The sequence below is a fragment of the Dermacentor albipictus genome, chromosome 9, assembly GCF_038994185.2.
Source record: "Dermacentor albipictus isolate Rhodes 1998 colony chromosome 9, USDA_Dalb.pri_finalv2, whole genome shotgun sequence".
Lineage (NCBI taxonomy): Eukaryota > Metazoa > Arthropoda > Arachnida > Ixodida > Ixodidae > Dermacentor > Dermacentor albipictus.
The window spans coordinates 121,012,833-121,028,357 of NC_091829.1; the positions used below are offsets into that span (position 1 = coordinate 121,012,833).

A 15,525-nucleotide genomic window follows, 5' to 3' on the forward strand; every position below is an offset into this window, starting at 1 on the left:
ATTTGTATATCATATAGGCTGACAGATTTGGAACGAGAGCTTGGGCTTTTCGACGCTTCGGTTGACTTGGCGGTAGAGTCAACGAGTGCATTCGCTCTGGGTTGGAAGGGCATGTCTCATAGGCTTCTTTAATGTTGCTAGGCCATTGCTTGCACACCCTGCATTTGTTACCTGAAGCGTCCAAATTGCACCCTACAAAGTGAGATTTAGCCCTCGAAGTGACACCAATTTGAGTTTATTTTCGCACCGGGCGAAGGTTTCTGTGTTGCGAATGCAACTTCTGCAGATGCACGTGAGGAAAAGTTCTGAGTGGGTGTGTGCTCTGCTCTTGACCCCCGAGTTAGTCTTCTTCCAGTACAAATTCATCAGCTGTTTTAGCTAAGGAGGCACCGATAAAGTACAGCACTTCTTTTAGTTGTTAGAAGCAATTCTGGCACATCTGGTCATCATCATGTGCTCACATTTCAACCACCTATATTGACAGTACGAACAAAATAATGCAACACGTTTTTTCCAACATGTTTTGCAACATGTTCTTTTTCCTGTGTCTGTGAACAGCTTTTTACGAGATATTGAGAAAAACTAACGATGCTATCTTTTTATTGATATTTTTAGGTAGTGTTCATTCTCGTCAAAACTTCACATTTGAGGCAAATTGTAGAAATGGTAATTTGTTATACAGCAACAATATTCAGCACAATTGTTGAACAGGTTGGGGTCTCGCAGCCCATCAAATTTCAAAAGGCTACATGGATTGATTTAGTGGATAAAAATTCGTAAATACAGCAACTTTTGAAAAGTGTAGCAAATTGCGAAATTTTTCTAGACCACTTCCGTTTTTCACAGGATCCTCAAACAACACTAGCTTACTCTTCTTTACATATACATTTTACATAAAAAGATGTATTCTTTGTAGCCATAATATTTTGTATTTCACATTGTTGTGAATCTGCGGAATGCCCAGTGCATGAAAATGGCCCCTCCACACTGAAGAATTTCGGTATTTTTTCCTCCTAAAGTAGCCATTTGCTGAAACAGCCAAGTTCACTTTCATGCTACTGAACAATATGCGCATGAAATATGACATATTCAATGGAATTTAGGATAAGAATTTTGGGACCCGTGCTGATCTCTCATGGAATCACCCAGTGGTAATTATTGCTGCCAACCACAACTCCAAATTATACCACACCACAGTGTATTGGTTTCTGCCATGGTATGTCACGTACCCAGCACTGAAGCTATCTGTTTGGGGGCATTGGTGTAGATTTTGCCTACTCGGCAATGCAACAGCCAGCACATACTTATGGCGTTTTTCACTGGTCGATCTGGAGCAGCCGCCTGAATCCTCGAGCGAGCGCTCGGCTTTCACCAATCCGAGTCTGCCAGTGGAGCGCACGAACGCTCCGCGGGAGATCACACAGGAAGTCTGCGTGCACGTTACACAAACCGGTTCCGCAAACTATGCCCAACACAATGTTGTGCGTACCGACCGGGTACCGATTTCGCTTGAAGACGGAAGTGACGCCATGTGACGCGTTCTTTTTCCGCCCGAATCCGCGTCTCGGCGGCGGAGCAAGTGAGAGCGATCCGGCGCGGAGCGAGTTGATCCGAAACGACCAGTGGAACGCGCGAACCCGCTCCAGATCGACCAGTGAAATTCGGATTCGTTGCCGCGGAGCAAAAAATCCTGCTCCGAATCGACCAGTGAAAAACGCCATTAGTGGCCCAAGTGGACTCTCCTCACAGTTTTCATTTTGCGAGATCGACCAGCATCCAGCCAAGTGGACGAGTAGCTAACGAAAGCTGTGGCTTTAAAAGAAGGTTTTCACGTTTGTAGCATACCACTGAGTAAGCAGTTAGTAATGTCAGTGAGCCGTGTTCGGGTCCCAGGTTGTTGGGAAGACTGTGACGGAGATTCCAACAGAATAAAGTGCAGTTTTGTGGCTGTGACGCTGCTACTCATGGTCTGGTTGCACAAAGAAATAAATGCAGCTTACAAATGTGCCCAACACTTTCTCATTCATTGTGCCATTCCGGATGGCCCAACAGTGGCTGCAACTGTTTGAAAACATGGTACAGTACTGCAGGCAATTGCAACAAACATACAGCTTGGTACAATAAGAACACCTGGTGCAAGAACAACATAGCCAGTGCACACGGACTCACGAGGACTGAAATACAAAAGAATTGACACAGATGATTTGCTACATGCAAATAAAGTGTGCTGCTTTCAAGGAAGTAACTTCTGTGCAATTCATAGAAAATGTGCACAAAATCCACCTTATGCATTATTACAACACCTACATACAGAAGGCAGCATTATTTGTTTTATGTAGACATTTACAGTGTTGACACCGAATAGTATGTTTGCTAATTATATGGAATGTAGCGTCTATAGTACATAAGTTATTTCAAGTAATGTATTTATAACTTCACTCCAAATGTCATTTAGTTGTACCCTGCGATAGCATAATCATGAATAGGTTGTAATGTGCTTGCTTTCTTGCATGTCACGTGTCACTTTTTGGTTCTTATTCTCCCCTTTCTCCACTGTAACGCCTATCAATGGCTATGCGGGTACTGTAGTAAATATATGTACGTAAAAAAATTGCCACTCTGAACAAGTTCTCCTGACACACTTGCTGGCCGCGCTTTATTTCAGGGATGTCTTTGTGTCGCACACTGAGGCTGCTGGCAAGCTCCTGAGGAGTGTGGGCCAGAGCAGCAAGATGGCAGCCGCTGACCTTGCACTCACCCTTGACTATGCCCTGGACACCGTGCCTTTCAGCACTGAAGCAGCGAGGGTGGTTCTGGCCATTTCTGCTGGCGACTTCAATGTCAGTACCCTTCTCTGAGTTCAATAAGGCTTTAACTTAAGCCAGTTGGTACTGCATCATTTGCTTTACTGCGCTGCAATCTGGAACACAAGTGTCGTTCGTGCACGTATCCCAGTGAACTATTTATGTCCAATAGATGTCCATAGAACATCATGTTTTAGACATTGCACACGTCCTATAGATGTCTATATTTCTTCGAACAACATTACAAATACGTACTATGGATAATCTAAGTCCCTACCAGACCACGTTGCTGTAGCGTTGAAAGGATGTCGCAGCTGAACATTAGTGACCTCTAATAGATGTTCCTTCTAGGGATACAGGGGGTTCATAGAACATCTAATGGATCTTTCCTGTTCGCACTATAATGTGCTGCATACCTGCATGTGCCACAGCAGATGTACTATCGATTACAAATGAAATGCAAACAGCAGAGCATGTGGCCGAAGCATAGCTGAACACACGCGGCGTCGGCCAGCCATTATTGTACACATGCATACGCATGTGATTTTGATGCGGAATGCGAGGCTGCTTGTCCTAGTGTAGTTACATCACCTGTATTTTGTTTGAAGGTTGTATTCTCACCCCGTCATTGCAGTGCCATTCCTATCTGTGATTACTGTTAAGGTGGCTAGTACTGTTGTTGCTCCTTTAGTGCAATGCATATCTGGTGATATTGAAATCATGATTAGACACTGGCAGCTTTGATGGTGGTAACAAAAGCAAAGCAACGGACGTCAGGAAACTGGGTGCATGCCAGCTATATCAGGCTACAGATGCAGCGGTGGTGCTAGCCACCATAACAGTGTACTGCCAGGTGGGAATGGCACTGCCGCGGAGAGATGAGAAAACAACTTTCAGACAAAATACGGGTGACGTTATCATAGTGGGGTGAGCAGCGCTGCACTCTGCGCAAGAACCACACGCCCACGCACGTGCACAATGACTGGCCGACAACATGAACCGTACCTTTAGTTATGCTTCGGCTACACGCTCCTCTGTTCGCATTTAATTTGTGCTCAATGGTACATCTGCTGAAGCACACTAATGCCACAGTTACCACCATTGTCGGCAAGCAGCTGGTGACCTTGTTTGAAATGTTTTGTTAATGTGTAAACATTTAATTGTCAAAATATAGATTGCAAAACTCATGAGATATCTTTCTTATTCGGGTGTAATCCTTAAATGGCTCATGGGCGGAAAAATCAGATGTCTTGTCATTATGACACCAAAATTAAATGGCACCAAAATTGGGGCTCGAACCCTCAACCTTTGGTGTTAAATAAAGCAAAGCAAATTACTGCACAGTTCGTAAACATAGAGTTAATTAAGGCACTCTAACCCACAACATTTGGTGATAGTCGAACCCACTTGGAGATATGAGTGAACCATCCATATCTTCAAGTAGGATTCCAATTGACATTGTGAAGGCCAAGAGTGGAACAGTCGACCTTTGGTGCGAGTCGAACACGTGATGTTTGGTGTTAATTAAGGCAAAGTTAAGGCACTCCAACCCACGACCCAACGTGGAGATGTGGGTGAACTGGCCATATCTCCAAGTTGGATTCCAATCGACGTGGTGAAGGTAGAGAGTGGAACCCACTACCTTTGGCGTTAATTAAGGCGAAGTTAACTAAGATGTAGTTAATTAAGTCATTTGAACCCATGACATTTGGTTTAATTAGGGTGGAGTTAATTAAGGCACAGTTAATTAAGACACTTGAACCCTAGACCTTTGGTAGGAGTATAACTCACGGCATTTGGCATTAATTTGGGTGACAGGACTTAAGGCACTGCCAATTAAGATATAGTTAATTACGGTAATTGAACCCTTGACCTTTGGTGGAAGTAGAATCCATGACGGTTGGCGTTAACTAAGGAAAGTTAATGAAGGTGAAGTTAGTTAAGGCACTCGAACCCACAACCTTTGGTGGGAGAAAACAAGTAACAGAAAACGCACTCGAGTGAGAATGACAAGCAGGAATTTAATGAATGTCTTGTGAGCACCCAGGCCTTCGCCTTCATCCTCTTTAGCATATGCTGAAGTGACTCAACTTTATATATAGTCCTAGCGCTCATCAATATGTGAAAACGGGGCTCATGTGATTCATGTGAATTATTACACTTCCTGCAACGGCTACATGAAAAAAAGTGAGTTCTGTAAGCACTAGGTAAAGCTCACAAGTGGGACTCACAATGTCATATCAATGTTACTTTTTATTTATACAATTGATAAAGCTTTATTGCAAAAATGACTGACACCCAGCCAGGCACATGTATTAATATATTCATTACAAGTTCTAGCTGTATACAAACAGGTTAAACGTGGGTAAAGAAAGAAACAAAGAACTTCAGTAAATAATTCTTGAAAATTCAACTCCACTAAAACAAAAGTAATGAGAAATGGGTGTTAACACTCAGAAAATGACTAGCAGTCAAAATGCTAGTTATATTTAAAAGATTAAAACTGATTAGTAGGAGGTAATAATATCACATACTAATAAATGACCGAAAGTGTATAGCCTGCATGTCATCACCTGCTTCTGGGGCCATGCGATTCAAGATAGAAAGCCAGTACTTTATAGCTATCTTTAAAAATATATACTAAAACAAAATTCACACAAGCAGAATCCCGAGTTGGAATGTTCATCTTGATAAGCAACTTGCTCAGGCAGCTTCTCGCACCACGAATGTGCCAAAAACATAATGCTCCTAGAGACTTCAAGATAAGCATTGCAAATGAGAAATATCTCGTGCCACTTAAAGCACCTGCAGAAGGTTAATGCAAGTGTACAATATTCCAACTGAAACTAAAGGCCAACTGCAGCTAAATTTTCATTTTGTAATAACCTTAGTTCCGAGTAGTCAAGATATAGAGAAGTCTCCCTGCAGAACTTCTTGTTTGAAATACGAGTGGATGCATCACAAAAGTTTCAGAAAAAATAGGCATTTTTGATGCTATAGCTGAAAAAAATGTCACCATTACCTTTTGCCAGAGGTGACGCATGACCTGGAATGTTGAGAACCAACGTGGCTCCTACGCATGACCTCCGAGATCAGGCAGTGCTTGTGGCTACCCAAGGCACGCTGAAACATCCCAGAGGTGATGTGTTGGCATTTACATCACATCCACTCACCGCCAAGCGCGTGCCTCGTCAGCTTAGGTGCCACTTGAAGCACCCTAGTAAGACAATTGGGCTTTTCAATATTGACCAGCCCTTCAACATAGCCTTTGATCGTGTATACTACTCATTTATCATTTATCATCATCATCATCATCAACAACAACAACAACTACAACAACAACAGCAACCTGTTTTATGTCCACTGCTGGACGGAGGCCTCTTCCTGCAACCTCCAATTACCCCTGTCCTGTGCCAAGTGATTCCAACTAGCGCCCGCAAATTGCCTAATTTCATCACTCCACCTGGTCTTCTGCCATCCTCGACTGCATTTCCTTTCTCTTGGTATCCATTCTGTAACACTAATGGTCCAACGGTTATCTAACTGGCACATTACATGACCTGCCCAGCTCCATTTCTTTCTCTCGATGTCAATAAGAATATTGTCTATACCCGTTCGCTCTCTGATCCAAACCGCTTTCTTTGTCTCTTAACCTTATACCTAGCAATCCTTGTTCCATCACTCTTTGTGCAGTCCTTAAATTGTCAAGCTTCTTTGTCACTCTCCAAGTCTCCGTCCCATATGTCAGCACCGGCAAAATGCACTAATTATGCACCTTCCTTTTCAATGATAACGGTAAGCTTCCAGTCAGGAGCTGACAATGTCTGCCGTATGCGATCCAACCCATTTTTATTTTTCTATGAATTTCCTTCTGATGACCAGGGTTCCCTGTGATTAATTGACCTAGGTAAACGTACTCCTTCACATACCCTAGAAGCTGACTGGCGATCTTGACATCTTGTTCCTTTGCCCGGCTATTCATCATTGTCTTTGTCTTCTGCATATTAATCTCCAACCCCACTCTCATACTTTATCTGTTAAGGTCCTCTACCATTTGTTGTAACTCGTCTGCATTGTTGCTGAATAAAACAATGTCATCGGCAAACCGAAGGTCGTTGCGATATTTGCTGTCGATCCTTACTCCTAAGCCTTCCCATTTTAATAGGTTGAATACTTCTTCCAAGCACGCAGTGAATAGCATTGGAGAGATTGTGTCTCCCCGTCTGACCCCTTTCTTTAAAGGTATCTTCCTGCTTTTCTTGTGTAGAATTTAGGTAGCTGAAGAACTTCTGTAGATATTTTCCAAGGTACTTTTGTAAGGGTTCTGTACTCCTTGATTACGTAATGCCTCTATGACTGCTGGTATCTCTACTGAATCAAATGCCTTTTCGTAATCTATGAAAGCCATATATAGAGGCTGATCGTACTCTGCGGATTTCTCGATTACCTGATTGATGACATGGATGTGATCTGTTGTAGAGTATCCCTTCCTGAAACCTGCCTGTCCCCTTGGTTGAAGGCTGCATACCTGTAAGCACCAGCCTTAATTTGTCTGCTTTTACCCTTACTGCCTCTAGGTTGACCTGTTCTTTCTTGGCCAGCTTTACTTTTTCTCTCTTCAAATTGAGGTGAGTCCTAGCTCTCACTAACCTATGATCACTGCACTTTACCCTACCTATCACTTCTGCATCCTGCACTATGCTGGGATCGGCAGAAAGTAGGAAATCAATTTCATTTCTTGTTTCACTATTAGGGCTTTTCCAGGTCCACTTTCTCTTACTACACTTCCTGAGAAAGGTGTTCATTATTCGAAGCTTATTCCTTTCTGTGAATTCTACCAGCATCTCTTCTCTAGCGTTCCTAGAATTGATGCCGTAGTTGCCAATTGCTTATTCATAAGCCTGCTTTTTCCCCTCTTGCATTGAAGTCACCCATTGCTACTGTATACCGAGTTTGCACTTTTATCATCGCTAATTCAACATCTTAATAAAATTGATCTACTTCCTCATCGTCATGACTGGATGTTGGAGCGTAGGCTTGTACTACCTTTATACTATACCTCTTATTAAGTTTGATTACGACTACTGCTACCCTCTCATTAATGCTGAAGAATTCGTCAATGTTGCCTGCTATGTCCATATGGGTTAGGAATCCTACCCCGCATTGCTTCTTATCAGGGAGACCTCTATAGCAGAGGACATGGCCGTTATTCAGCAATGTATGAGCGTCACCAGTTCTTCTAATCTCACTAAGGTCGATGATATCCCAGACAATGTCTGATAGTTCCTCAAAGAGTCCTGCTAAGCTAGCCTGACTCGACAGAGTTTGGCAAATAAAGGTTGACAGGGTCAGTTTCCATTGGCAGCCTGTCCGGACCCAGAGGTTCTTAGCACCCTCTGCTGCATTACAGGTCTGACCGCTGCCTTGGTCAGGTGCTCTGCAGCTGCTGGGGACTGAGGGCCATTGGTTCATTGAAGATATTATCAGGGAGGTTGTGGCCAAATACTGCACCAGGGAGGCCAATTCCTGTTCTGTTGAGGGAGTTGTTATATCGTGCATATTACTCAGTACGACAGCAATGGAGGCATTACTCATTCTCTGCCTTTATTCCATCCTCTTTTTCCTCCCCCTTGGGCGGCTCCAAGCGCGTGTCTTCTCATGGCACTGCGGTAGGCAGCGACGCTTTATATAACAGGAGTCTCTTTGTTCACGCTTAGTGGGTCTTCCTAATTTGTTTGTACCTGGATTAGTATAGCCCCACTCGCTCTTGGCATCTTTCGCCCGTGACGGGCATCACTCCAAGCCTGCAGATGCAGTGCACTGGAGGAGGTGAACTTCAAGGTCACCATCGTCAAATAAAAGAAAACTTACAGAAGGATTCGAACTTCCGACTATGGTAACCCAGCATTCCACATAGCTCATTCAGATAATCCCGTAGGCAGTGAGGCTATCTTATCGCTGACAAGTAGAGCCCAAAGGGCCCTACGTGCCTAAAAACTTATTCGATTTATCCGCAATAGATGTGTTTATCCATGATAGATGTATATATTTATACATACGTATATATACATGGAAACTTTCGCTCTCAAACGAATCGGAAGACTCCGCCACCGAGTTCTCTGTGACACAGAGCTCATGCCACTACTTGCACTTAAAATAATAGCGTGCACGATGCGCTCGCTTCAATCACAAAGAGGGGGCATCTCAGTAGGCACATATCGACAGCGTGTTTCAGAGATTTATGCAACCCATTTCGTAAGTCTTACATGCCTAAAAGCTTATTGATGTATCCGCAATAGATGTGTTTTCCTGATTGCGATGGGTAACTCAATATAAAATGATTTCTAAATGGTTCTGGCCTCATAGTTCGGGAATCGCACATGCGCAGATAGCCGTGAACTCAGCTAGGCAAACCCTAGAGGCGTACTGACGACCTTTCGCAGTTGTGAATACATGCTCGTGATTTACAGGAGTACGAACGAAAACCCACAAAAATGAATATAAGTGCAAATGTAGAATAAATAACTGGACGCAAACTATGACTTTTTTTTTTACTTGATTAAAATCCGTATGTGAGATTTGCAACTCTTGTAGTTACGTTATTGTTTTTTCTTGTTGTTTGCATGCTACTGCAAGCCTTCTCATCACTTTTTCTCTTCCTTTAGCGCTGCAATATTTTTGGGGGGGAGGGCTCTCACTCGAAAGTCAGCATGAGGCATGTCGGTAGAGTCAGTTTAAGTCCATTTAGTATATCTCAAATGTCTGAAAGCATGCTTGAATTATCTGAGGTATTCAGGTTGTGATAATCGTGGCAGGTGGCATGGCACAGTATTTCTCAATGTTTCTAACATCATGTTTTCGGAGTCTCCCGTACGCAAGTGGCCATGAATGTGGCTAGATACACGATATATTTTTGGCAGAATCGAAGAGCACCTAAAAGTAGCGTGGAAAAAAAAAGAAAATAAGAAAATGAAAAAACTTTCAGCACTTACCGCGGATTCACTAGTCGCATCTGGAGAGGTACACCAAGCAGTTCACGGTCTCGGCTGCGTGTCTCATGCATCGCAGAAGTCCTTCTGAACGAGACAGAACTGGTACTGATGCACCGCGCAAGGCTCAGACGTCGGACGTGAGGAGGGTGCATTGACAGAGACTTCCGCTCAAAGGCAATTCCTCAGAGGCGAGACGGGCTGCCAAACAATAGCTCTGAGCTGGGCGTAAAATATGCGACCTTGGATGTGGCCTTGCTATACGGTTGGAAAGCGCTTATACGATGCCTCCTTTAAGCTACAGTGTAAGCTTCTGCCTGCGATCAGTTAGACATTGTTTGTATACTTTGTGCGGGGAACCTATTGATGTCCAGTTTGCCACCGAACTTGCAATACATGAAATTTAGCAGTCGCAGAGGCATGCTTGTGATCTACAGGATCAATTTAGCCAATGCGAGATTTTGTTGGAGTTGGCTTTTAAAAAAAATATATGGCCCTGCACACACTTTGTGACCTGTTGACTAAGTGACCAAGTGGACTAAGTGACTAAGTGGCCATGGAAGGTTTCCGAGAATGATCAGGCCATGTAACGTGTAGGGTCTATCAAGAGTTGCGGAATGGGTGCCAAGGGAAGGGGCGTGCAGTCTAGGATACTAGAGCGTGCTGAAACAGGCACAAGACCTTGTACAAGACGTAATTGGAGAGCGCTGGGAGAGGCCTTTGTCCTGCAGTGGACATAAAAATAGAACGGTGATGGTAATAATGACAAAACTGTGTGGAGTGGAGACCCTAGCAGCAATTGCAAAGCTGGCTCATATTATTCAAAATTTTGAATGAAGAGAAGTGTTTGTAAATTGTGGGTGCCTTTTGAGGCATTAAAGACATTTGTAAAGAAGAACTAAAGAGCGAAATAGGTTGAACCGTATTATTAAATTGCCTTTCTGCAATGCCATAAAAAGCCACTTTTAAGAGAAAGCTTTAGCTTGGGGGCTCCTGTCTAAATACATGGAAATAAAGAAATCATTTTTCTCGGCAACACTGCACCGATTTTGATGAGGGTTGTTGCAGTTAAAGAGAAAAGATAAAATATAGCGAATGTAAAAGGGATATGTATATATATAATTTAATTCTTGAACATTGAAAAATTAAAGAACGCACAGGTATTAAGTTTACAACTTTACAAATTAGCAATGGAAATGATACCTAAATTCTCTAAACTACACTTAATATTACATGTAAAGCAGACAAAACAGCTGTATCGTGCACTGCTTCAAAATATACCACTCACTTGTAAGTAGCACTTTTGCAAAACCCTCATAACTATTGTAACAAATTCATGTATTTTGTGAACTCATATATCAAATTTTTCCACTTTAGATGCTCCTACAGATGCGGTTCGTGGAACTGTGATATCTGTTTTTGGTGCAGAGTTACAGATTTGTAAGGTTTGTGTGTCTCTTAGTTTTTAAGCTTACAGACTTTTGGCGATTTCTTTAAACATTTCCAGGCCTGCTTCCTAGGGTCACTAGAATTTAACTTTTTCTCTCAAATGCGAAAAATTCCATTCAGATCTGTCCAGCAGGTGTCTCATAACAACCTTTCTGCATTTTACATGTAGTATTTGAATACCAAAATGGGAGTTGGCTGTGCACCAAAGCTTCCTCTTGAGTTGAGCAGAATCAGAAAAGAAGCAACAATGAAAAACAGGTGGTGACACTGCCTTGAAGTTCCTGCACCAGGTTGCTGTGACATCATGGTTTTTTACGGCACCTTCTACGGCCTAGTTAGTTTTTTATTCGTAAAGATGAACTACATTGTACCCGAAAGTAGTTGTACACTAAGCACAGCAGGCTTCAAGAACTTTTGCACAGCCACAATTAGACAAATGTAAAAAATTATTTGAAATCCATGCCATATCACACTGATGTGGTCACAGGGATTTAAAAGCAAATTCAACAAATTGAATTTAAACCTTCAGTCTTGCTTTAATGATTGATCTTTTACCACAAAATTGACAAACATAGAGTTTTGATAGAATACTTAATCAGTCTAAAATGACTCGGTGTTTGTTTTTAGTGTAGCTGTATTAGCAAATTAAACCTCTGAAATGAGTTAACCACTCTAATTACCACTTAGTAAACCAGAAAGAGAGGCAGATATGACAAACAGGTGGTGGTGGCTGCCAGCTTGCCTTGATGTCATAAATTTTGACAGCACCTGCTTGAATCTACTTAATTGTTGATCGAAAAATTAGGACAACATTGCATCATAAAGGAACCTAGGGCTGAACCTGGATAGCTCCAATTTTTCTTGCACCAAAAGTTCCAAAATACAGTAGAACTCAGGTAATACACTTCTTTGGGACCATGAAAAAATACTTGATACAGGAAAACTTTGCATCCGTTTTCGGAAGCACTACAGATGAGGTAAAAAGCTAGTCTCGAACAAAAATTTATTCGAAATTGAATGCAAATTTAACAAACTGTCAAAAAAGTTCGTTATTGTACCCGGAAGCTAAGCTTAACATTAAGACACTTTTGTCAAGAGGCCGTAGCCGTTCCATCACAAAAGTAAGCTTGCAATTTCCTTTTGGTGCTTGCGTTGAATGTTGGATCGTAACAGCCTTTTTTTTCTTTTCGCTCACTCAGCCCTTTCTCACTTTCCATGCAGCTGTGTATATCTGTGTAACCGCGCAATGTACCGAAGGCCACAACAGTGTCTGTAAACGTGGTTGTTGGACGAGTGCTTGTGCCTTCATCCACGCCTCCTCTTTGCCTTCAACGTGGTGAAGCATGTTGAGATCATCAACCGGTGACAATCTCAACACAGCGATGGCACTGCGTAACAGGCACTGTGAAGAAACATCCTTTAGCACTGACATACGGCGCTCAATGCACGAACCATGCACCAACAAACCTTCAACATTTGCAGCATGCCATTGCAGCATTTTTGGATGTAACAACTGGTAGACGTAACAGATGGGAAGCTAATATTCATGGCACTACGAGATTTGAATGGCACCAGTGTTCTAGAACATAAGATCCAGGAAAACGTAACAAACAGGACTGCCTGAACGAGGTTCTACTGTGCAAGAAAATTCTTTGAAATTCACGACGTGCCATTTGTGCACTGGCAGTGAAGTAGGGGTGAAAATCCGAAATACGCAGCTTTAACACTCAATACCTACGATGTCAGTTAACATTTTCCTGCCATATGAGGTCAAGACAGTATCCCCCCAAAATACTTTGCCTGTCTAAACTGATATACCAGGTTTTTCTATTTTTTTTAGATCACAAAGAATTTTTAAAAATTGCCTGTGGCAGATAGCATAATTTTAGTCATTGAGTTGGATTACTCATGGAGGCTGAGAATACTTGCAAAAGAGATTAAAATGCATATTTGACTCATTAACAAACATTCACAAATTAACTAATTATTTTATGGCACACACTGCAATTTACTATTTGTAGCTGGTAAGGTTGCAAGGCATATCAACTTGGAATAAATCTTCAGGGTGACGCCAGTTCAGTTTCAAGAAATTAATTTCCCAAGTTGGTGATGATAAATATTGCCGTCCCAATTACTTTTGTGCTTCAATGCATAAAGGGACGTTTTTCTTTAAAAAAGTAAGTGAAACAACAATGCATTTGATGGCATGTACCTTGAAACTGGTGCAATCCTCAGTATTCGCTCCAAGTGGACATGCCTTGCAAACCCTCTGGCTACAATTAGCAAATTGCAATGTGTGACATAATGTAGTTAATGCAAATGTTAATTAGCAGATTTTGTGAATTCGTCAATTATGCATTTAGATTCCTGGTGAGAGTGACGTCCGCCACTTTGAGTAGTCCAGCTCAAAGACCAACCTTTTTTCTTATGTGAGAGGAATTGCTACAAGGCATAAGGAATAAAAGTAAGTTAAATAGAAGTTTCCAACTCTGCATCATGCAAGAAGTGTTGCAATGTCTTTGTAAACTTGTCCCTCGCCAAACGGTCATAGTCCAGTTCTTCGCCTGAAGTTCTTAAGTCTGATTGCCCACATTCCAGGACACACCCGAAGCACGTGTTGAGCATCTGATGCTGTCACAGTAGCCAAGCAGTAAAACTACTATTGTGCTGTTTGCGACAGGCAATTTTTAAAAATTGTATGTGGTTTAAAAAAAAGCTCCCTGTATACTGCTTCGAATCAATGTGTCTCTAAACTCAAATGAACTTTAGTGACTGATATTGAATTAATGTAACTTTGCTACATTAAAGGATTCATGGATATGGTGAATTAATGTGAGACAAAATTAATTGGAGAGTATTGGGAACTGGTTTTTGTTTTGCAGTGGAAGGCAATCACAGTAATGATGGGCATTTTAAAGCTGTAGTCACTGCAGGATAAATCTTAAAAATGGTCCTATCTCTTCTCTGTATGGTCATCTTATCAATGTCACCCAACTGCTGTGTTAGAATCAATCCAGAACAGAGCAGCGCATTTCATCACCCGTGATTACAACGGGGATTCAAGTGTAACTCAGGTAAAGTGCAATACCTTGGTCCATCCAGTAGGACTGGAAAGGAAAAACCTGAGAGTAGCCACAAAGCTATGTGTTTGTTCGAGTAAATGAATCAATTCTATGACAAAACCGATTTTCAACCCACTAGGACTGCGATGCCAAATCAGCCTTCTTACGGCCGTTTGTAGGGCGTGTTGGTGCTTGAACTTGGACAACATTTCAGCACCAGCAGGCAAGGACAGAAGGGCACCATGATTTGCAAACTTCCACAACAGCAGTGTTCCAACAGTTTTTTCTAACAGTGAAGAAGCAGTGGTGTATGAACTGCCATTGTCCTGTGGTCAGAAACACATAGGACAAACGAGACAATGTGTTAATCGCCACCTAAGGGAACATAGCTTAAATCTAAGGAATCACTGCAATGATCATCTGTCTGTTCACTGTCAAGAATGTGGCTGCACTCTTTCTTTTTATGATTCTGAGATCCTTGCCAAGCACAGAGATAAGGATGTACGTGAAATTATAAAGGCACAAGCTATCGGGTGAAGTGGTGAAGCTGCGTTAGCACTGTGTAAAAAAAAAGTAAGTTCTCTACCGCAGACTCAGCTAGCTAACCGCGCACTTGGTTAGAAAACTAGCTCTGATCGACAGCGGCCCGTAAATGTGCCACTGTGGACCAGAAACATGCGACGCAAAGTAAGGCACAGGCGTGCACTCGCCCCAAGTGGCTGCCACGCATAAAGGGCGCCTCGCGAACTTGGGGGAGCCAACAGACACACAACCTTTCTCCTTGAAACGCAACTTTACTCTCTCAATGACACAGGCTACTGTACACCGCCAGGGTCATAAGAAGCGGGGCTCGAGGCGGACGGAGATGCCTGCACTCAGCGAAGGAGAGTCGAACCGGGCGTGGCAGCGAGGCTGCAGGCATGCAGCCCACCGCTTGCGGGATTGTCTCCTCAATGTGTTTGAGGCACCTCAGCTTCTGAGAAAAACAGGGCCTGGTAGTGACGGCGCCTGTTCGTTGCTTACAACTGCGTCTGTCGACTTGCTCAATAGAGATGGCCTTTTTGGTAGGATCAGCAGGGCGTGCCAACCGGAAGTGGCGCTGTTGTGCATGTTATGCAAGAGTGCAAATTTTCCTGGAAATAAACTGTTGAAGTTTGCATATCGTGATGTCTACTGCTGGTGCTAAAAATATTATCCAGCCTTATCTTAGTCTCCTTCGCG

The 15,525-nt window shown here is 42.6% G+C and overlaps 1 protein-coding gene across 1 annotated transcript in view; it reads left to right on the forward strand.

Annotated features, from left to right (window-relative positions):
* LOC135912593 (uncharacterized) overlaps nt 1-15,525 on the forward strand; it is a 269,120-nt gene that overhangs the window by 249,950 nt on the left and 3,645 nt on the right. The window contains exon 36 of the mRNA XM_065445088.2: nt 2,666-2,840. Within this exon, the coding sequence (XP_065301160.2) occupies nt 2,666-2,840 (175 nt within the window). The remainder of the gene's footprint in view (nt 1-2,665; nt 2,841-15,525) is intronic.